This window comes from Empidonax traillii, unplaced genomic scaffold (assembly GCF_003031625.1).
Source record: "Empidonax traillii isolate 1590-97213 ecotype Southwest subspecies unplaced genomic scaffold, ASM303162v1 scaffold926:size687835, whole genome shotgun sequence".
Classification (NCBI taxonomy): Eukaryota; Metazoa; Chordata; class Aves; order Passeriformes; family Tyrannidae; genus Empidonax; species Empidonax traillii.
This window is the reverse complement of record NW_020956119.1, coordinates 357,182-379,724: the sequence shown is the minus strand read 5'-3', so window position 1 is coordinate 379,724 and position 22,543 is coordinate 357,182. Positions and strand designations below refer to the sequence as shown.

The following is a 22,543-nucleotide window of genomic DNA, read 5'->3' as shown; positions in this document are numbered from 1 at the left end:
CTATCGCTCACTCTGGTGATAGCATTGTGGTCCCCACCGACCGCATCCCCCCCGGACAAGGGTGAACGGGCTAACAGCTGGTCCTGGCTTTCACCCAGGGCTCCGGCACATGGGTCCTCCTGAGGGAGCGCCCCCTCGGCGCACCCTGCCCGTCCCCGGACACCGCATCCTTAGCGGAGATGTCCCTGCAGGCCAAAGTGCCCTGATGCCAAACCCCTCAAGGAGAGGAATCTACCCAGGCCTCGGAGGGATTTCCCTTCCGTGCCCAAGGGGTGTTGGCGTATAAGCCGCTCCTGGGCAAGCGAGTGGGAAGAGGGGAAAGGCGTGTGTAGGGACCATCCCTCCCAGAGCGTCCCGCACTTCGGGGCAATCCCCCAGCCCCGCAAGTCCCCTGCCGCGGGGCTCCTCATCCCAAAGCAGGGAGCGCTACCCGGCAGAAGGGTAGGGGGTCCTGGGGCCGGCCCGACTGAGGGCAAGGGGGTTGTGGGAGCGGGGCTACCCCAGGTGGCCTCTTACAGTCCGCGCCCCGCCCCGGAGGGCTGCGGGAGGGCTCACGTGGGGAGAGGCGCCTATGGGGAGGCGGCGGGAGCCGGGCAGGGCGGTGGGGCCCGCCGGGGCTGCCACCTGTCAAAGAGGCATCCCGGGCTCCGGGAGCGGGAGCAGCCCTATGTGCCCCTAAGCTGACAGACCCCCCTGACCCCGCTCGCCATGAACACCGAGGAGCAGTATTACGCCTCGGCGCAGCTCTACAAGGAGTCGTGTGCGTTTCAGAGAGCTCAAGCGCAGGACTACAACCCCAGCCCCCCTGCCTGTCTGTACATGGGCAGGCAGCAACAGACTCCTTATCCCAGCGCCTTAGGGGCTCTCGAGCAAGGCAGCCCGCCAGATATTTCACCGTACGAGGTGCCCCCCATCACTGAGGATGCCGGGGTCTCCCACCTTCATCACCATCACCACCACCCTCATCTTCCTCCTCCCCACCAGGACGCGCTGCCTTTCGCAGACGGGGCGGACACAGGGCCTATAGAGGAGCCCCGAGTGCAGGTACCTTTCGCCTGGATGAAGTCCACCAAATCTCATGCCTGGAAAGGGCAGTGGACAGGTAAGCCCCGCAACCTTCCTCTGCCTCTGCTCCCCAGCTTCTCTCCCTCTCGGCGGTCAGAAACCCTCCCTTGCACCAGTCCTGTTCCCACCTCTCGGATGTACTGTGGAGAGGTCCTGGAGGGTCGCCTCCCCCCAGCCAGCCCCTCAAAACCCACTGCTCTACGGCTGCTGCTACCGCTGGGTTTAACGCAGGGGAGGGAGCCGACACTCCAGTCCCCCGCCGGCGGGCTCACCGCTCCCTGCGCCTGAGCAATTATTAACAAATTATTTTTCACCAATTAACTAATTGAGGCCAAGCTGAGACAATGTGCAAGCGCTTCCTGGGCGCTGCCGCCTCGCCAAGCACGGCGTGTCCGCGGGCGCGGTGAGCTCCACGCGGGGGCCGGGTCCGCGGAGGGCGAGGCTGGGGGTGCGGAGACACCTGCCAGGTGGAGCGGGCGGGGAGCGGCAGGCAGGGCTGGCGGGCAGGGGACAGCCCCCACCGTGCGGGCGCGGAGCAGCCCCCAAGCCCCCGGGCGTAGCCGCCGATCCCGTCTCCACCGCCTCTGGACTTTTCCTCTATGCAGAGCCCATCTCCTGTCCTGGTCCCTCTCTCCCACCCCTCCTGCTTCCCGGCGGGTTTTAGCCATAATTGCACCTTTCCGAGTGAAAAAAACAGGGCAGGGAAAACAATGCACAAACGAAACGGAGCTGCCAGTGAGGGGAAGAAACTCTATCTAGGCAGAAAGTTCCGCTGCCCAACAATATTTCTGTCTCTGCCCGCACAATGTTATCGTGTCCTGCGCCTCCGTCACGCCTATACGGCAAATATTATATTAATGGCTTTGTTCAAATAGACAGTTGAAAAAAGGACCAGAGTATTAAAATCACCATGAAATAGTCTGGGAATTGCATGGGACAGACCGAAGGGGAGGGAAGGACAGGCGGCGATCCTCAGTCTGCAGGGAGGCGCATCTGCCGGCAAGGGTTTAGGCGAGCACGCTGTCCCACGCCGCGGACACGGCGGCAGAGGTTGTGCCAGGGAGGAAGTGGGGAGGGGAGGAAAGAAAATCAGATAGTTTTCATTAAGTTGAATTTACTTAGAAAATAATAATATTTAAAAAAAAAAAAAAAAGATAAATCCAAACTTTTGAACTGCACCTTCTTTCTCTGTCTACTGTACCCAAGGAATGGCAAAAACAGCAGAAAAAAGAAACTTTCCCCACGGAAGCCTAAAACTCTTCCCTTGCACCTCTTGGGAGGTGCAAGCAGGGGCCCTGCATTACTCGGTCCGTGCGATGAGTGTGCAGGCACACGTACCACCGGATCGGTCCTGCCGGAGCACACCCGCAGAGCTAAAGGGGCCCCGCGCTGTGCCGACGCAGCCCTCGTAGCCGAACCCCGACCTATTTTGTACTGTATATGCAGCAAACTATATAGCCCGAGGATTTATTTTTAGTGGAAACCCTTGGGATTTAGGTGTCCATGGATGCTGCTGGGCTCTGCGTTGTTATTGCCGGGGAAAGTTGCCCAGAGAGGCCGCGGCCGAGCCCGGCCCTCTGTCACCCGCCGTGCCCGGCTCCGGGCTCCGCCACCGGCCCGGAACTTGTCGACCGTCTCCTGAGGCCCGGCCTCCGACAGACCCCAGGCGTTCCGCCTTCGCGGTAGCACTAGTTTATTTTACAGCAACAAAACGAAGTTGTTGGTTGGGTTTTTTTTTTTTGTTTTGTTTTGTTTTTTCCAGCAACAAACACATGCATACGCGTTTATACACAAATTTAAAATTACAAACATTTTTATACATATATACATTGATTTTAATATATATATTTATGCTTATACACACACATAATACGATTTGTATTAGTAAACATTACATATATTTAAATATATATTTAAATACATATGCAAGTTTATATACATAGGTTTATACTTACAAACACTGTATATATAAATATAAAATCGTGGAAATAGGAAAATGAGCGGCGAGAGACTCCACGTAGCTCTCTTGAAATGACTGTGTCTTTCTATCTGTTTAAATCACCGTTCCCCACAGATGATATCACCCCCGAAAGCGTGACCAGCTGGGGTCTGGCACTGGCGAAAGCGGCCCTGAGTTTCAGTGCCCACCTCTAGCCCCTCTCGATAAGCCGCCTGTATCACCTATGCCCCAGTGCCAACACCGGCGGCCACGCTGGGAATGGCGATTGCGCTGCGGCCACTTTTTACGGGATCAAGTAACCCAAAGTTTCACCAACCTGGCGAAACGAAGGGGCTCCAGTCCCGCTCCCGGCCCGGCAGGCCCAAGAATTATTGTTGCTTTGTTTTAGAGGTTTTGGGTTTGGCGCATTGGTTGGTTTGGAGTTTTGGCGGGGAGGGGGTAGTGTGGTTGTTTTTTTTTTTTCCGTTTTCTTTTGATTTCTGTGTGTGGGGTGGGTTGTTGTCTGTTTTTCATTCGGTTGGTGGGTTTGTTTGGTGGTTGGTTGTGTTTTTTTGTTTGTTTGGTTTGGGTTTTTTTAATTGTATTTTTTTTTACACAAATGGAAGTAATTCCAACCCTAGATCCGGGACCCCTTCGGAGCTTTCGGTGACACGCAAACGGTGGCACGTGAGCGTCTCCCACGGCTCGAGGGACGGCACTTCCCCTAAAATCTCATCCAAATTACTGTTAAAAAAATTTAAATTATTATAAAATAAAATAGCAGCAGTTGTGACTGCCGCCACGAGCACCACCTCACTGTGCCCAGCCGGAGAGCTCCCCGAGTCCTCTCCTTCACCCCGCTTGTTTCCCCCGCGTGTCCTTCCACGCCGCACAGGGGTGCAGGGATGTGGCCCTCGCAGCTCGATGGGGTGACCGGCCGGGCCGAGACTGACTCTCGCTTCTCTCCAGGGGGGTCCTATGTAGTTGAACCGGAGGAGAACAAGCGGACGAGGACGGCGTACACGCGGGCACAGCTGCTGGAGCTGGAGAAGGAGTTTCTCTTCAACAAGTATATCTCCAGGCCGCGGCGTGTGGAGCTGGCTGTCATGTTGAACTTGACCGAAAGGCACATCAAGATCTGGTTCCAGAACCGGCGGATGAAGTGGAAGAAGGAAGAGGACAAAAAGCGAGGGGCTGGCAACAGCAATGACCCCGAGCAAGACTGCGTGGTGACCTCCGGAGAGCTCCAAACCAAGGAGGATCTGCAGCCGTGCCCCGCCGGGAACCTGCCCTCAGGGGCCTCCAGGGACCTTCTCGCCTCCAGCCTAGCACCCAGAAGACAGCAGGACTCTCGGTGAGGCTCAGGGAGCCCCACGCCCCGGGACGAGGAAAAGGATGGAATCGGGGAAAGAGCCGAGAGGCTGGCGCAGGCTTCCCGCCGCCCTGCTGTGCCGTGCCGTGCCGACCCTCTCCCGCCTTCCCCCGGGGAAACTCCGTGCCTCCACTCCGACACTCGTGTCCTCCGAAAACTAAATGGAAGATGTTGAACTGCAACAAGGAGAGGCTCACTGTGGGCCGCAGGGCCGGAGTAGGCTGCAGGGAGCCGCCGAGATGGCGGCGAGCTGCGCCCCGCTCCCCCGAGCAACCCGCACTGCAGCGAGCCCCACGGGGCAGCTTCCCCCGGGGAAGGCGTGTTTCGGGTGGCAACCGACTGTATGTGCAACCCTGGGTGCACGGAGCGGTCTGGGAAGCGGAGGAGAAACGAGGGCACGCCAACTTACCTCGAACGGCTACCTGGTCGGGGCGCGCTTCCCTCCGTGTCCGTCGGTCCACAAGCGCGGATGCGGAGCGGAGCATCCCGGACCATCCACGAGCTGGCACGCCGCCGTCCCTGTCCCTTCCAGTGGCACCAGGGCATCGGCTCTACCGAGGACTCCTCGGGACTGTTACTTACTCCTTTGGAAACTGGAATTTTGTTTCTTTCGTTCTCTTTTGTCTTTGGGAAAGAAAGGGTGGGAGAGGGGGAGAAAGGAAAAACAAAAAAAAAGAGAGAGAAAAAAGTTTAAAAATTAAAAAACAAAAACAAAAACAAAAACAAAACAAAACAAAACAAAACCCTACGTGTCCTGCGGGCAGGATTTGACTACCCCAATGACCTGCTTCCGATGACGGGCACAGGTAGCCAGACATTCCTCCGGACTTCTCCAGCGGCTGTAGGGACCCCGCGCTGCCCGCCCGCGGCTCCGCGCTCGTCGGGGCTCCGCGGGGGGCTCCGCGGTGCTGTACTTGCCTCCTCGAGGGGTGAGTGCGAACAGAGATGCAAAAGAAAATTCGCTGATAATCTCCGGGAAACGAAGAGGTAGACGGGGCTGCGAGCCGAGAGCGGGACATTGTCCTTTGGGGAAAAGCTCTTGCCTCTCTTCCAACTCTACCGTGAGCTTGGACTCTGCCTTAGAGAGGAGAAACCTCCCTGCAGCACAAGCTCCTGTCCCGGCTCGGCTCTCCGCTTGGTTTTTCTCTACAGACCCGACTTTACACCCCATCAGAGGCTAGGGGCTCTCTGCCTCCCGACGCACTTCAGAGCACCGGGGACTTTTCCTTGGTGTTATTTTTCGTCCCGTCCTGGCGTGCGGGAAAGGCCGGCTCCTCTGGGCTGGAGAGGAGCGAGAGCCTGGCCGGGGCTTCCCTCCGGGGAGACGGGTTGCGGGGGCCCGCGCCGGCCGCCCCGGGCCAAGCCTTCTATGCTATGAGAAACAGCTTCCCCGTCCCTATAACGACGGGAATTTCAGCTAAGTGGGGAACAAATCACATCCAAACTATAAACAGAAAAGAGACGCCGGAAGGAAGTAGGAACTGTACGGTTTTCTGTCTGTCAGGAGGATCTGCCTCCTCTCCTCGACGGGGAGGTTACTGCTCTGTACCCAGAAGCAGCAGCCCCTCGAATGTCCCTCGGGGACCGCCACAGTCCTTTCCGCGCTGAGGGCCTGGGCCACGGGAGGAAGAAAAAGAGGAGGAGGACAGCCTGTCACACCCTGACCAGGGGATGATACCAGTCCCTCGGCTGCAAACGAGGGGCAGAGGAAGTAGCTTGGCACAGCTCTTCCGTTTTTTTCCCGTCTTATATGAGACTTTTAACACTAAGGTGGAGGCTCGAACTGAAGGTGTAATTTGTCTGTTGCTTTTCTTTCCTTTGGGGACATTAAGGTCTGTGTGCAAACAGGAGCATTTCTGGTAATTTTTCCTGCAACATATCTGAGAAATTTATCATCCAAGACTGTCTATCCTTATTCATCAAAACGCATTCAATGAGTGAGAACTTCTATTGATGATTATATGAGCAAAATTCCAATAAAGCTGTTCTGCTTATGAAGCGAAGCACCATAGTAATTAAAGGAATATTTTTTAAATTTTCGGGGGTCATGAAGCCATTTTTAAACCTCAACATTTCTAATCAGTATTCATTAACATTAACCTGTCACTTGTAACATGCAGTGGAACCATTTCCACATACCTTTTATGATTTCTGGCACTGACAGGCAATTGAAATTCGGGAGCCACTGTAAAAACAGATCTAGCTGCAGGAAGTATGTCTCTCACAAAAAATACCACGATTTTATGCTGTGATTTGTAGAGCACATTGGCCTGGGTGAGCAGCATACACTATGGCTGAAGTGTTGCCTGTCCTTTCTCTAGTATAGTGCATTCAGTTTCGATTTTCTTTGTACACTGATGTGAAAGCAAAGAACTTGCACAATTTATTTGAACCGTTTGTCCACAGTATCAAGGTATTATTTTTATTAATAGAAGCAGAATCAGACCCACAAGGTTTAGTTTTAATGAATAAAGTATATTTTTTTCCTGAGAGTTGACATAGTTTATGGGTTTAGCACATATATATATTATTTTTTTTTCCACATTTTTACAACTGCACGAATGGAAAAATTAACATTAACTAAATTAAGACAGCTCTGGAACCTTGTAGAGCTAAAGATTCATGATAACTTCACCTGACAGAACAGCCAGCCCTAGACAGTGCTGGAAAAAGGCAAGCCTGACATGGAGAGTTGTGCCATCTCACAAAAAACCATTGTCCAGTTATATCCATCTTCCTAGGAGACACTTCCCTTACGGAATAGTGTACTATTTATATGTAATCATCTTTAACCCCAGGATAGGATTTCCACAAAATATTCTAAAAATACTTTTAAAATCAGGCAAGAGATGAAAAGTGTGAGATGTCTTTTTATTTCCTTCTTGGGCAATAGTGAAATCCTTTAGGTAGGTGTGGGAAAGGTATGTCTCCAGGAATTGTATGTGTTCAGTGTTAATTATTTTAAAGAAAGCTGAGCTAGATTATGGGCAATTTCCTCCTTACTGGCTCCGGCATCCACTGCACCACAGACTATAGAGACATCGGTCCTACCTACGTCTTCAGGGAAGATAGTGACGATGGAAGTCTTGACTGAGCTTTGCACAGAAAATATCTTTGTTGCTTCTGCTTTGCTCAGATACATCCCCCAACACTGCAGTGAAAGCATTCTCCTGCTTTTGCACTACTGAGGCATTGACTGTTATTCCGTGAAAGACCACAAGGCAGGACCTCTCCTTTCTCCAAGCAGGGCTGGCAGGTCGGGGCTGCAGTCACACACAGGTCAGAATCTGCTGGCATCTGGGAAGCTCCATCTGCAGATCCTGTTGGGCAAGGGAAACAGGAGCTCATGCACACTCTGTGCTGAACCCTGTTTTACCTCCTCTATGTAGGATGATGTCCCAGGACCCTGCAGTGATGGCCATAAGAAAAGTAGGATTGCAAGAGTGTACTTGTCTCCTCAATTACAAACCCATATGTTTGCCAGAAAATCCCTCCATTTACGAATAATTATGCCCTTAAATCAATTCTGAAAGTAGTGATTTACCCTAAGCTGTGAAAATCTTTCCAGCCTGATGTTGAAGGCTGCTACCTCCCACGCTGTGGTTGCTGCTGTTGCCATGACCACAGCTGAGGAGAGATGTTGCAGGCTGAGAGAAGAAATATTGCTCAGGAAGACTTCAGTGCTTTGAAGTGCAACAAGGGATGCTATGCCAGCCCTGCAATGACCACCAAAGAAGGGACTGGTGGTCTGGGCAGTGCCCCTTACAGTCTGTTCTCCAGATGGGGACAGAGTCAGCTGGGAATTAAATGCTGGGATTCAAGGCTTATTTTAGGAGTAGAAAGAAATGCCATTGGGCTCCCTTCATTCCTGATAGCTTATAGGGTTATTCTTATGAGACATTTTTACATAAGCATAAGCAACCCATGCAAACACACACCAAACACTTCTTCCAATAAACTGTGACTCAAAAAGCCAGTTACCCTCCTGCTTTCTTCTACCCTGGATGGGGATAAGAATGGTCACATCTTCAAGGATATTTTTATATCAGTCAGGAAGGTGTCTGGTTTAGCATCTAGGGAGGACAATCAAATGTGGAAACAAATACCAACAGTGAACATTTCTACTGTCACTTATCCACTACTTACAGTCATTTAACATTTATCATTTGTCTTCATTGCTCCTGTCCCACTGGCTTCCAACAACCTTTACAATATCTTTCTGTGCACCTTGCCAGAACCCATGTGTCCCAGCAGTGCTTTAGCTGTGAACCCAAGGAATGGTGGAGAAAAGGGGAAAGTGCATGGAGGGAGGTAAGGTTTCTCCTAGCCTCCATCCTTCTTCATCCCCTCTCCTCCTACCGCTTGCTGTCCTGGTATGCAGCTCCTCTGTTCCCTCGTGCTTTTGGGATCACAACATGTGCATGAACAAATAAAATACAAAGGAAATGAGCTGAGTCCTTCTCTTTCTCCAGCATGCCTTAGTGATGAATCAGGCCTGGCCAGCTTCATTCATGCAGCAGGAAACTCATACACGTGGTTCCTCTACTATAAGGTCCAACACGCTCACTGCCTCATATCAGGGCTTGTTCCAGAGATCTTTTGCTTCCAGCATCAGCACCCCTGGAAGGAAGAAAGGCTGCAGTTGTGCTGCCTTTAGGCATGTTCACCAGAGCCTTGATGTCTGGTTCCATCTGCCAGGATCCACTAGGCGTAAGAGGCAGGGGCCTTGTCAAACAGGCATATTCTTCACAAACAACCCAAAAATACACTGGAAGGGAAGAAATTAAGTAAACCGCATTTTGTGGGCTCAAAAAGCAGAGGTTATAATGGTTTGTGTCTCCACTTGCAGGGCTAAACTTGATAGAGGATACTGGAAAAGTTGTCCCCGAGAGTGACTGGTAGCATGATGGTATTTTGTTTGAGCAGGGGCAATGTGTGCCATTATTTATTTAGCTATTTGCGTGCTTTGAACATTTCCTGTGGACCTCAAAGCACTGAACAGAGGCAGGCAAATATGAGTGATTTCACTGGTGTAATAAAAAGTTGGAAACAGGAAACAGAGCTCCCTTTGGAGACAACACAGGATACCCACAACCCATGCTGGGAGACCAAGCTATCTCAGGACCAAGGTGGAGCTAGGGCAGAGTTACCAGGTACTGGACTGTGCAGAGACCTGTGTTTGAACACCATTTCCCTGGGCCCAAACCCTTCTCCAGAGAAAAGCAAACAGTTACCTGCTGGGAGCCTCAGCTGGGTGCGGCATCTTAGGGCTCCAAGTCATGTTTTGAATACAACCCCCCTTGGAGAGGAGGGTGTACCTCTCCGCAGCAAGCAGTAACAAAGGATCCCCCTTGCGTCCTGGCTTTTAACCACACTGCTCAGGTCCTTTTGATTCAAACATGTGCCTCTCACTCCCTGCCAACCTTCCAAGAGAGAGAGCTGATCTTTCATCTGGTATACCCTCTCTCCTTTTTCAATGCTAGGCCCTTGTTGGTGAGTCAGTATTTGGCTAAGGGTGATACTGTGTGAGGTGACATTTCTCTAGATAAGCTGGCAAAATAGCAAGTCCTGGTTTGGATTTTTTTTAATTCACTCTGCACGCTGAATTTTTACCCCAAGAATGAAAATTGCCAAAAAGGGGGAGGAGGGGAAAAGCCCCTCTACTTTGAAGGCATCAGATACTTTACCCTGGAATGAATGTGGTAGAACTTGTTGCTAAAATCACAGCTGGTTCCTGGAGTTGTGTTTGGAAACCTGCTCACAGCTTTATCCTCTGCTCCCTCATCATCAGTGGTTTGGTTCTACTCATCCCACAGACTTTAGTGAGACAGTTTTGCTTCAGATAAAAAGAGGTACATCTGATGTCAGGTGTGCAAGACAACATTTTGAGCTGTGCATTAGATTAGGTGGAAGTAAAGGTAGAGGAAAGGACCGTAAAGCATAGAGCTGCATGACCCTTACACTGCAATAAAGGATATTCCTAAGAATCATCCCAGAAGGAGCAAAAAGATATTTGAAACTGGAACTACTGAGCTTTCCACTTCGTGCTTCTACCCAAAGTAACACTTCAGACATGTTGCTCTGTCCTCTTCACTAAGGCCTACAAACCTACAGATTTCCCATCTTCTTTGGTCCAGTGCATCCTTATTCCTACCATGTCTACATTTTCCTAACATCCAACAATTCTTACTTGTTGCAGTTATATTGTTTCTTGCCCTGTTAGCAAGGAGTGTATTTCCCTTCTCTTTAAAACAACCTCCCAAGAAGCCAGAGGAAAAGTATTAGAGAAGAATATTAAATTTTTTAGCAACTTCTGGGTTATTAGAGACTTGCTAGAGAAAGTAGCAGGAACAGTTTCCCAGAGCTCAGAAGCATAATCTGGAGAAGATAGGCCTACAGGGCAAGTAGAGGAACAGTGTTCCAAGTAGTGATTGAAAGCAACACCATCAGTGAATGGACAGGCAGAAGGATGAGCTGGCACTGAAAGCAGGAGGGGTCAAAAGAGAGGCAAGTGAAGGCTGAAGCACTTTGGTTTGTGATGGGGAGAAGCCAGAGGAAGGCATTAACAGAGAAGGGTGAAGAAAAACGGTAACTGATGTAATGCCAAGACCTCAATAGCTACAGGATTATGACACCAATGAGGTCATTAGCTGGGAATGCTGTTTTGCTTCTAGGGAACAAGTCATGATACAGAAACCAGGTGTTTTACTTAGCTGTTAATTGCAGCTTGCACCTTCCTCGCAGAAGCTTAATTTGCCCTTGTAATGTGGTGGTGTTTTCCCAACCCATCCCCACATTCCTCCTGGTCCATACACTGAAGGAAAGTGTTGTGATTCTGGCAGAGATTTCCATTTCCTGCAGTTTCTCTGCAATAGTGTTTATTCACTGTTACATGCAGGGCTTGTTCCAGCTGTCCTTGGTTTTGACAAATCAGGTGCTTATAGTCCACTTGCTCAGGGCTCTAAGTGAAGCTCTTTTTTGGCAAAATGTCTCATAGAGCTACCTCACAGTTCCTGGGAAAAATAATCTCAATTTGTTTATATGCAGGCACTGGAAATTGTCAGAAAAACTGCAGAGATGTGGGAGATAAAAATCCATTTGGGGTGACAGATTTATGTCCTGCTCCAGCAAAGTTCCATTTGCTTCTATGCCTGCTTTAATCCCATACTCTCAACTTGGCTCTGAGAACTGAGGTAAGCCACACAGCAGTACTGTTCATGGAAGAACTGAAAAATCCTGCCCTCCTAGCCATTAGAAGACATGAGGCTGGGAGTAGTGACAGCTTGTTGGAAAATCTTAGTGTTTCTGCCTCTTCTTCAGATGTGGTCACTAGATAGGTCAGGGCTTCATTCTTCACTGGTTGTAAACCTATAAACACTTGGGAGAGTGGGGGGAGGGAAGCTCAGGAGAGATAGGGCTTTTACAGGTTAACATCAGGACCAAGGAAGAGAACCACATCTGTGGGCCCTGTCAGCATCGAGTTGGAGAAGTCAGACAAAGGAGATGTGGTGTTTCTTCTGCATGCTTGTGCAATGCCAGCCTGTCTCCATACGTGGTTGCGGAGTGTGGAGTGGAACATGGAGTAGGATACATCGGGAACTAAAAAATATCCAGGGAGAGACCAACTAAAGAGACAGTACTTCCTCCTAGGTTGTAGGGAAGGAGCTGGAGCTGGGAGCCAGGAAAGTGGCATAGAGGAAGAGAAGAGACACAATTTGCTTTCAAGCCTCCTCTCCTTTATGGAATAAAACATGGGGCAGAAAACAATGAGACATATGAAGGAACTGTCAGGCAAAGGCAGAGCTGGAGACCACTAATAAATGGTCAGGAGCCAGAAAGCTGTCACATCCCAGTGACATCTGCATCTGAGGGTGCAGTGGCATATCACATTCATCCAAAGTGCTAGTGTGCCCTCTCTGCTTGCTGTTTCTGTACCAAACAGAAGAAGCTGGATGAGACAGCTCAACTCAACAATCCAACAAAATATTAATTATTCTGCAAAAAGTGCTATCTCTTTCATGTTGGAAACAACTCACCCCACACCTGCATCTGCACTATCTTTGACATAGGAACTTCTGCAGGATATGGGGACCAGGAAGAGGCAGGCAAGGAAGCAGAGTTACCCACAGGAACATGAATGAAGTGCAGCTACTGGAAAAGTTCCCTTTCCTTGCTTAAATTTCCTTTTGTGGCCCGACACATCTTGGATGTTGTCCACCTTAATTTCCCTTCTATCGCTCCAGAACATACTCCACTTTGCCAATAATCTTGACACCGTCTGCCTTCTCTTAGATGGTCCCTGCTACACTCCAATATGCTTTCTAAAGCTATCATTTACCCAGTGTAGAGAGGCATCCTAAACAAACTGGATCTAAGGGAAATTTGATGAAAGAGAGCCTTCAGATAGGCAGAGAATGTTCCAAATGAGGGCATGGAAGAGGCGTGCAGCCAAGAGCCAGTAAAGGAGATCTAGGCCATGGTCCAAAGATAAGTGCAGCCAATAGGACTGATTTGAATTGGCTTTGGCCTATATTCTTGGACAGCAGCTGTAGGGGAGGATACCAGCGGTATAATGTGTGTGAACTGAGGATAGAAAACTGAGGAGCGTAGTTTTGTTCAGCCATTCAAGCATGGTTTATGTAGGACATATAACAGCTTTCTTCAGTGCCACCTGAGCTCTCCAGAGGGTGCCATAGACTTTTGCAGGTTCTGCTCTGTGAAGTAATGTTTTACATGACAGTAGTGGCTGATGTCTCTTATTGCAGTCGCAATAAGTGCCTGAAGAAAGGAAAAACACTGCAGAGAGAGGTGGACAAGTGGAACTGTGCTTGGTGCTGCTGTGCCGCCCTGTGGTAAACGGATGTTAACCGATTTCAGAACTCCTCATATTGATGCCTGATGGCACAAGCCCAGGAAAGGGAGGGAGGATGTGTCAGATTCTTCTGATGAGGTCAGACCAAGGCAGTACCACAGTTCCGAGGCGCTAATGCAATTCCCACCGCCAGGTCTGACGTCTGCGATTCACCCCCTCAGGCGCGACAGGCATGGCAGTAGCCCAGCGGAGCATGCGGGGCCTGGCAGAAAGCAATCCCCTTACGGAGATGCCCACTGCCAACCCTCACAAGGCCGGAGGGGCCAGGACGGTGCAGGGAATGGAGGTAGGGCCGGGCGGAGCTGCCGGCGGGGCCGTGAGGGCTGTGCCACACCACCACCTGCCGGCCCCGCCGCGACAGCGCAGACACTCCTTTCCTTCCTTTCCTTTCTTTCTGTGCCTTCCTTGCCTTCCTTTCCTCCCTTTCTTCCTTCTTCACTCCCTCCCTCCCCTTTTTCCTGCAGTTGCAGTGCTGCAGTGTCTCAGCACAAGGAGAAGCAAAGGGGGCAGGTGAATGGTAAAAGAAGAGGAGGGCTGGGCAATACAGGCAGCAAGTAGAAGGTACTTGCTGAGCAGATGAACAGCATGGGGATCACAGCTGGACTCTGCTACAGGTTGGAAGTGACCAACTGTGGTCTCAGACCTCCCTGATGCTATGAGCACATGCTCCTGGAGCATGTCCCAACTCAATTCCAGCCCCACAGCACAGAAATGCTGCAATGAGAACAGTTTTGGCTGTGAAGAAATATTTGGCAATTCCCTGCTGGAAACCAAAGACTCAGGTTGCTCTTAGTCAGCGTACCAGGAGGTTGGAGTCGGCAGAGAGGTTTTGGCAGCTGTCCCCATACTGACGGTTCAGCCCTTCCAAGAGCAGAGCTTAAATTCTGGGCGACAACAGAAGATATCAGCCCTGTAAGTTCAGCACAGCTGGAGCATCTACCCCAATTCTGCTGCTTTTTTCTTCCTGCTGAGGAAGTAAGCAGAAAAGAGTAGATCTCCTGGAACTTTTTACTAGGTGTGTTCACATCTCTAGGTAGCCAGGACTTCTTAAAAGAAGCACGAGAAGGAATGCCTTTCCAGAACTGGCACACATGATTTCAATGCCACTTAGGAATCTGAGGCTACAGCTACACCCATAAGTTGAGCATCATTCCTCAGTGCTGAGCCCAACTGTCACCATATGGTGATGACTTCTCTGCTACCCTTTAGGACAGGTTGGCTGCACCCAAAGCACATTCTGGGACAGTCTTTTGCTTGTCTTACCTTTCAAACCATGCCCAGAAGTTTCCTGGGCAAGCAAAAGCCAGCCCAAGTCAACGGCTGGCTGTGGACCATTTACAAACACAGCTGATGGAGCTGCAGTGCCCAGGAATATTTCTTGGCACTTTTCAACTTGTTAGGACAGATGTATGGATTCAGCCTGACCTTCACTTATCATATTGGTAACTTGACAGCAGCAAGGAAGACTTCTAGTGCCTAAGCTGGTTCTTGATGACTTTAGGAAACTTCCATAAGAGTGAAGAAATGCCTCTACATTGAGCTTGACTTTGCAAGACAAGTACTCTGCCCTTGGGTTTTGATGGAGCAGGATATCAGAGCAATGAGTATTTGTGAGCCAGGCTGAGAGCCTCTGAACCATGACTGACTTGAATTTGATCTGCTGAAGAGACCTGAGCTCACACTGATTTGGGAGAAAGCAGTCTCATGTCTTTTGTAAAACCGAATACATAGATCATGATGTTCACAAAGGAAAAATATACTGAGTGAGGTTAAACATATGAAGTCAGATAAAAACACACTGTTCATTCCTCCAGCATGAATCATCAGTTTGTGCTGATGTGCTCCTAACATTTCATACCAGCCCTTACTTTTCCCTGGGCTGTCAGGAAGGGACTGGTGGTTTGAGCAGATTGGATAGACAGGGAATAGCATGGTGGGACAACAAGAAGGACCTGCCTGGAAAGGAGCAGTGGCTGCTGGGCTGTCATTCTTTCCTGTCTTTTTCTGTGGGCTCTGCAAGCTGCCATGGTGCATTTAGTTATGTCTCTCTAAGCAGGCTCTCCCTTGGCTCTGGACCTCAGAGCACATCACAAACCACAGGAACCTCACAGAGCATAGGCAGCTGCCAAGTTGGGGTGAGTGGCACTGCTTGCTGCCTGCTTTATGCAGGGAGGGAGCAGGTACCCCTGAGGGCATCTCCCTGCCCCAAGGGCACTTGGCACTGCAGCCCCGACTCTTCCCCTTGGTATGGCAGAAATGGTCTCACTCCTTATCTCTGAGACAGGAAAAATCCTTCTTTTCTTTCTCATTCTACACTTGAATTTTTCTGTCTCATGAGTAAGGCACCAGCACCAGGATATTTGTGTGATGGTAGCTCCCAGCCTGTGGAGAATATAGGATTACTTTCCTAGGCCAAGAGGGAAGGAGGCAGGTTTTCAGTGTCTGTGGTAGCATGCCTGGATAGGGATATGTGTGGCAGGAGGCTGAATACCCCCAGCCCCTGGACCCCCACAGACTTTGCTGGGCTGCTAAACCCTTGCCATGTCAGCTCCCTCTGGCCCAGCTCAAGCAGCTGCTTCTGTTGAACTAGTGTGGAGGCTGTTTTTTCCTGTTCCAGTTCAGGAACATGTGCCCACAGGCAAAGAGATAAAGAAGGGCATGTTTTACTGGCAGGAGCCATCAGGATACCAAGCCTCTCAGGATGGAAAACACCTTTGGAGCCAGGAGAGGAGATTGGTGAGGCAGTTATTGAGAATGGAAGGGTAGGTCCAAAGTGTTGCTCTGGCCTTGGAAGAACAGGATGTCGTTACTGGGAACAGAAAAAGGATCATGTTTCTAGATTGAAGTCCTGGAGGAAGAAATACACCCCTGATAAGAGCAAGTTACCTTTTCTTCTGAGTCACTACATTCCTGGGAGTAGTTGCGCAAGATGTTTTTAGAGACCCCTTTTCAGATCACTGTGGATTCCTCTACCTCCATAGATCCATATAAGTGTTCTGATGAAGATCAAAGCATATCTAAAAAATGAGCATAACTGCCAGATATGCTGCACTTACCATACATGACAAATGTATGGTTTGAATTGTTCTATTATTGTAGTTTATGATTCTTAGAGTGGCACATTTTCATTTTAAACTAAATCCTGTCAGCAATACCAAAAAATAAGAATTCTTTGATACTGCTGATAGGAGGTGATTCTCAATACTGTAAATTCCCTGTCACATTCTCAAATTTTACAACTAATAAAAAAACCCAAACCCTAAATTAGGTGAGGACTGGAACTTCCCTAAAATGTAATCCAAAGCTTGAGTTATCTTTATAGAGACCTCAGTAATTATCTGTTACACAGCTCCTTTTATCACTTCCTAAAATCTCCGTGAGAGGGATTGACTCATTTTCAAACTGTAGAAAAAGGAGGAAAATTCTTGGATCCTAATGTGTCTTGGCTCTTGCTTGATTTAGGAGTTTAAACACCTTTGGAGGCTCAGATAGCCTCTGGTATTACACCTCAGGTACCTAAAAGCAGAATTGTGGTCTTAAAAATCTGAGACCCATATGATCGTGGGGGCTGCTGAATCATGCACCTGGTTTCTGTTTCAATTTTGCATCAGGATGTTCTCCAGGGACTTTTTCACCAGCAAGCCCTTGTTGAAAGCCCTAACTCTTGTCACTCGGGGAGGCAAGGCACCAAACAAGTCTTGTAGCCCAGAGTAATTTTTCTGTTGGCATAGTCAGACCACAGCATGGAAAAACCAGACCCCAAGCAATCTTGGTTTCCAGGGTTGAAAGCTTGTCCTGTCTGAAGGGACAAAGCAGTGAGGAGCATCCCTTTCCAAAGAATGCAGGAGATAAGGCAGTTTTTCTCTCACAAAGGTCTTTAGGTCTATGCAAGTTATCTGAAGGATGGGATGTGACTCTATGAAAGGCAGCAAGGCAGGGGAACAGGATCTGACTCAAAAGCAAAACTACAAAAGCTTGCAACAGCTGCCAAAAAATACCTGGGTGACTAAGGGAAGAAAAAATGTTGAAAGCAGGAAAGGGCCATGTGCTCTGCTTGGCTTGTTCTCTTCTTTTGGAACACTTGAAACAGTGCTTTTTTTTTTCCAGCCCTGCCTGTTGCAGCTGGGTGTGGAGGAGCAGAGATGCAGATAATGGATCCAGGTGTTATATTTGGCATCAGTCTACTTTTCTTCTGTGCAGCTCAAGTGCTAGGGATCAGCAGGTTGGAAATGAGCTGTTAGAAATTTAAACTAAAGGAGGATAGATTTAGACTAAATATAAGGTAGAAATTTTTACGATGATGATGGTGAAACACTGGAACATGTTGCTCAGAGGTGGTGAATGCCCCATCCTTGGAAACATTCAAAATCGGGTTGGATGGGGCTCTGAGCAACCTGACCTAGTTGAAGATGTCCTTGCTCATTGCAGGGAGTAGGACTTAGATGAGCTTTAAAGGTCCCTTTCAACCTATAGTATTGTATGATTCTATGAAGCACACTTAAGAAAGGTAATGTACTTCTGTTTATGTGAAGAACTGGATCAAAACATCTACCTTGACCAATAGGTTAGATATTGTGTTAAGTAGATTATCTATTATAGATAGATAATGTTAGATATTATGTTAGGTTTGTTATTAGTACAACTAGAGGAAATTAAGAACAAGGAGAAAATTATTCCTGTTGCTTGCCAATGGTTAACTGGACTGGAGCCTAATGAACACCACAGATCAGTATCTAGACATCCGTGTAAATATGTAATGAGAATTATTTGAGAGTTTTCATTCTCTCTTTTCCTTACTTTGAAGCATCTGCAGAGGGATCAAGTGGGTGTCATCCCAAGACAAATGATACTTCAATTTAGGAATATAGGGCTAGAAAGGGATTCCCAGGTCCCTAACTCCAGTCTCCTGACGGTGAACTATTTGTTTTTGTGAATAGCCAAAATTTTCTTTATTCCTTTGCAAGTAACTGTCCATTGCCCTTTTTCAAGGTAAGTTTGACTTCTGAAAGTGTCAAAAACTGAGAATGGAACTGGGGGCATTGCAGAAGTTGAGACATTAATTAGAGGAAACTGGCTATATTCACCTGAGTCACAGCATGGCAGAACACGCGGGTGAGAAGGAAGCAGTTCTTTCTCATCAGTGAGGAGAGCGGGAATATCCTGTTCCACCAAGAAGCTTATCTGGAGCAAAGCCCACAGGCTGCAAAGGCTTCCGGGAGAGTTTGGCCCCATCTGTTCCCAGCAGTTCCTGACACTTCTCTGCCGTGGCTCTCTGCCAGTAACCAGAGCTGTTTTGCTGGGGAGCTTACTATATGAACCTTGCTGGCATTTGTCCTCTGCTACATGAGACCACTCATCCCATGACGTCTCATACCAAGGTGGTCTTGTTTTCTTGGTGAGCTACCTGTGCAGCTGGAAGTGCCTTCAACAGACTTGTGTCCTGATGACTTTTGTTACTCATTACAAGCTGCTCCTGGAAGGCCTCCAGTGCTGCTTCTCTGGCATCAACTCAGCTTTTGCTTTCAGCTGTAACTGCTCTAAACTTCAGCACACTTCGTTACCCAGTTGGCACTGAGAGAAAGTATTTGATCATGAATTTTGGCTATGAAGCATTGCATCCAGCAGAGCTGTGTCAACAGAACTGGAAACTCCATTATTTCCTCTTCCACACCAACCGCTGATGGAGTAGCAAAGAGAAACTTATGACCTCTCACAGCCCTCTGGAGCCAGGATTTAAGTCATGCATAGCAAAATCCCCCCTTGGCTTCTGAAGGATGGCCTCTGCCCTCTGCTACATGGCTGAGATGTGTACTTCTAGTCACTGCTTTACCCATGGATGGAAACAGCCTGCCTCACAGAAGTCACCTGTGTGGGCAAAAAGGCCGTGTGGGGGATGTGTCTGAAGTTGCTGCTTACTGCCTAATTATTTCTTTATTTATTACTTTTTTAAAAGCTTACTGTCTTCATCCTGCAGATCTAGAGTGCTCAGCCATCAGACTGGCGACACATAAAGTGCCCCTGAAAGATACTCCAGATCAGAGAAAACAGGCCTTTGCTATAGATGCCATCCAAGTCCTCTAAGTACCTTATCTTCTCCCCATGCTGGGCTATGACACATATGGTTGACTTACCCCAAATTCAAAGAGCTTTCTTGAGAAATTCTGATATTTGTCTAAGAGCTGATGCAAGTGGAGGAATCCTAAGTGTTTCATTATTGTACTGTGATAGGAGCAGGAAAGGAGAAGTGAGAGCAAGAGGAGAGCAGGGAAATGCCATCCTGCAACTTTGGGACCAAACCCCCCAGTTTCCTGGATTTTTTTTCGAGGACATCTGCTCCAGATCCTGCCAGGCAAGCAAGTTACAGCAGCTCTGACCCATTGAGCCCCATCAGTCTGGCTCAGCTTGCTGCTGCAGGACAGTGGAGAGTTCTGTGAGGGATGAAAATACCCATGGATTGACTAGGGGGTCACTACAATCAGTTCAGTTCTCATAAACAGAACTTCTGGTTCAATGTCATGGTCCAGCTACTATATTGATTCTAATGACTCTAAATATCCACCCAAATAAATAACTTCGTGCCTTTTCACACTCATTTATGGCACACAAGGAATAGGAAGGAAGCCAGAAGGTTGGCGGTTTACTTGTTTGGGGATGGGAGTGGGAACATATTTGAGACTGGGTGTGGATATGATTTGCTTGGTTGGTTCCTTCTTACACTGAGAAATTTGAGTTCTGCATTACCATAGTCACGAATGTGAAGAGAGCTCAGAAAATTAATGTTTGTTAACAAAGAGAGGAAGACATCTGGAACGGGGATGTTTAAAATGTGTCAAGCTTGTTTATATGTATCTAATGAACTTTTTGGAGACATAAAACTTTCGTGGACATCAAGCAGTTCACCTCAGCGGGAGCAACTCTCTTTCATATAAGTCTTACAGGCAAAAAAGAGACATTTTGATACTTTCAGTATTAAAATCAACCCAGAGCACACTACAGAAAGATTACAGGGACTGTCCCAAAAGTTACCATGCCTGGGCTGGTGCCATTGGCAGCTGTGTGCCACCACTGCAGTGAAGAGCCCGGAATTCTGCCAGTTCCATGTCACCCCAGCCCAGTGGGCATGGGGAGATGCAAAAAAACCCTCACCAAGCAGCACCTCTTACACCCCCAGATCCTTTGTGATTAATTTACTTATTGATAGTCTTTCATAACTCCGTGGTCATCTTTTTTTGCACTGCCATTAATTATTTCTGGAAGCAAATAAAAGGGCCCACCGATATCTCTCCCTCCCTCTTACAGCAGCCAGCTTTTCCTTAGGGAGAAAAAACTTGTGCTCGTTTGCAGTGGGACAATGCCGACTTTTGAACCTCTAACCACTAAACAAACAAACCTTGTGCTCTGCTCCACAATCCAAACAGGGTTTATTGACAGGCGTATCGCAGCAACGCGCAGCAGCTCCGGCAGCAGCCGGGCCGGGATCAATGCTGCAGGGGTGGCCCCGGGCGCCAGAGGACATCCTCGAAGGGGCGGCACCGCCCGGGGCCTGCTTGCACCCTGGCTGCAGCATGGCTGTTGCCGCCCGAGAGGCCCCGTGCCCGGGGAGACCTCAGAGGAAGGAGTGGATCATGGTGCCTGTAAAGTCCTCCTAACTTGGTCATCCCTGGTGCAACTGCTGGTGCTGCAGAGCCAAGGCCCCTCAGTTTGGGTGCTGCTCAGCTTTAGTTGTTCCCAGGGAAGCAACTCCTCCAGAAAGATCCAAGGACCCTTTAGAGTCAAATAAAGATGGATCTGGCTCCTGCCTCCCTCTAATCCAGAGCGAACCATGGACATTGGACCCGGCAAGACGTGCCGTGTGTCAAGCCCATGCGTAATGAGCGTAACTGCCTGGGTGCTGCACCCATGTTTCCTGGCCAGACCCACTTTAAAGACTATGCACGTGGCACAAAATCAAGCTGGTTCCCTGAACTAGAAGTGCTGGCTCACACCGTGGTCTTCCCCCAGGCACAGGAGCCCCGAATCAGTTTTGCATGGCCGCTTGTCCTCTGTCAGACTGTCAGCCCCTGACTCAGCAAGGCATGGAGCTACATGCAGCCAAAATTCAGTGCAGAGGCTTTGGGGCTTGTTCTTATGATTTCCCCGAGTTCTCTTAAGCAAAGAGAGCTACCTTGTCAGTAGGGCCAGACCCTGGCAAACCAGTTCTCTCCATGCAGTTCTGTAGATACTTGTTGGCATTTGTCTTTGTCTTTAAACAAAAAGATAAGAAAAGTTCAGTAAGGAAAAAAACAAAGTACCTCAAAGAAGGCAAATGGAGTAACAGTGTGGCCCCCCAACCTGTCTCTATGGCCTCACTTCTCAGTGGGGTTTCTCCCAGTCATAAGTAAGAAGTACATAGGGCAAACAGCCAGGGAGACCTGGCCAAATCAGCTGGACTTTTCTTATTTTCACCTCTATCTAAGGTGAGTTGTTTGGCATCTCTGCTCCAGTCCCCACCATCTTAGCCAGCATGTGGAAATGGGCCATAACGTGTGCAAGGCAGGCTCTGGTATAGCAAGGGCTTTTCCGAGGATTTCTGCTCCTGGTGGAGCTGTGATGAAGCCTACAGAAAGCTGATAAAATCAAAACAGCTTCGGAAAACTGAAAAAAAACCCTCCAAACAAGACAAAAATTGTAAGAATGTGATAAACAGCATCTAACATAACCAACAGGATATTGCACATGCAAACAAGGCTCCTCACTCTAGCATGACAGGACACCTTTTCCAGAAGAAACAAAATTCTTCCAACTTCTTTGCACTACAGCTAATAAATCTGGCTGGATGACAATCAGCACCGGATTTATGGGCTCTTTTACAAGTGTCTAACATTAAGCAATTCACTTCTGAACATTTAAACAGTGTCTTATCTTGTCTGTTCTGACCCTTAGGGCAGGATGAACAAATGCATATCCATGGTTGCAAGAAGAAAATAAAATAAAATAAAATATAAAATAAAAAAAGTGTTTTAATTTTTTTTTCCTGCTAAAATTCATCATTAGCCCAACAGCATTTCTAAGGTCTTTTGGACCGATCCCTGAGATATACCGGGGGTTGACTGGCAGGCAGTGCCCCCATTTTATCTAACAACTTCCGGGGTAAAAAAAGCACCCAAACATAATAATAATAATATTAATAAAGCGATGGACACGCTTGCCCCGGACGACGAGACACCTACACTGTACATCTGTACACACGGCCGGCCCCGCGGGGCGGTGTAGTGCATCATGGGGGGCGGCTCCCACCGTGCCCCCCAGCCCAGCC

The 22,543-nt window shown here is 48.7% G+C and overlaps 1 protein-coding gene across 1 annotated transcript; it reads left to right on the top strand.

Moving 5' to 3' along the window:
- The first annotated feature begins 614 nt into the window (after nucleotides 1-614).
- On the top strand, nucleotides 615-4,991 carry PDX1 (pancreatic and duodenal homeobox 1). Its single transcript, XM_027903050.1, has 2 exons — nucleotides 615-1,102; nucleotides 3,974-4,991. The coding sequence occupies exons 1-2, from the start codon at nucleotides 709-711 to the stop codon at nucleotides 4,360-4,362; spliced, it is 783 nt and encodes a 260-aa protein (XP_027758851.1). The 5' UTR covers nucleotides 615-708; the 3' UTR covers nucleotides 4,363-4,991.
- Nucleotides 4,992-22,543: the final 17,552 nt, after the last annotated feature.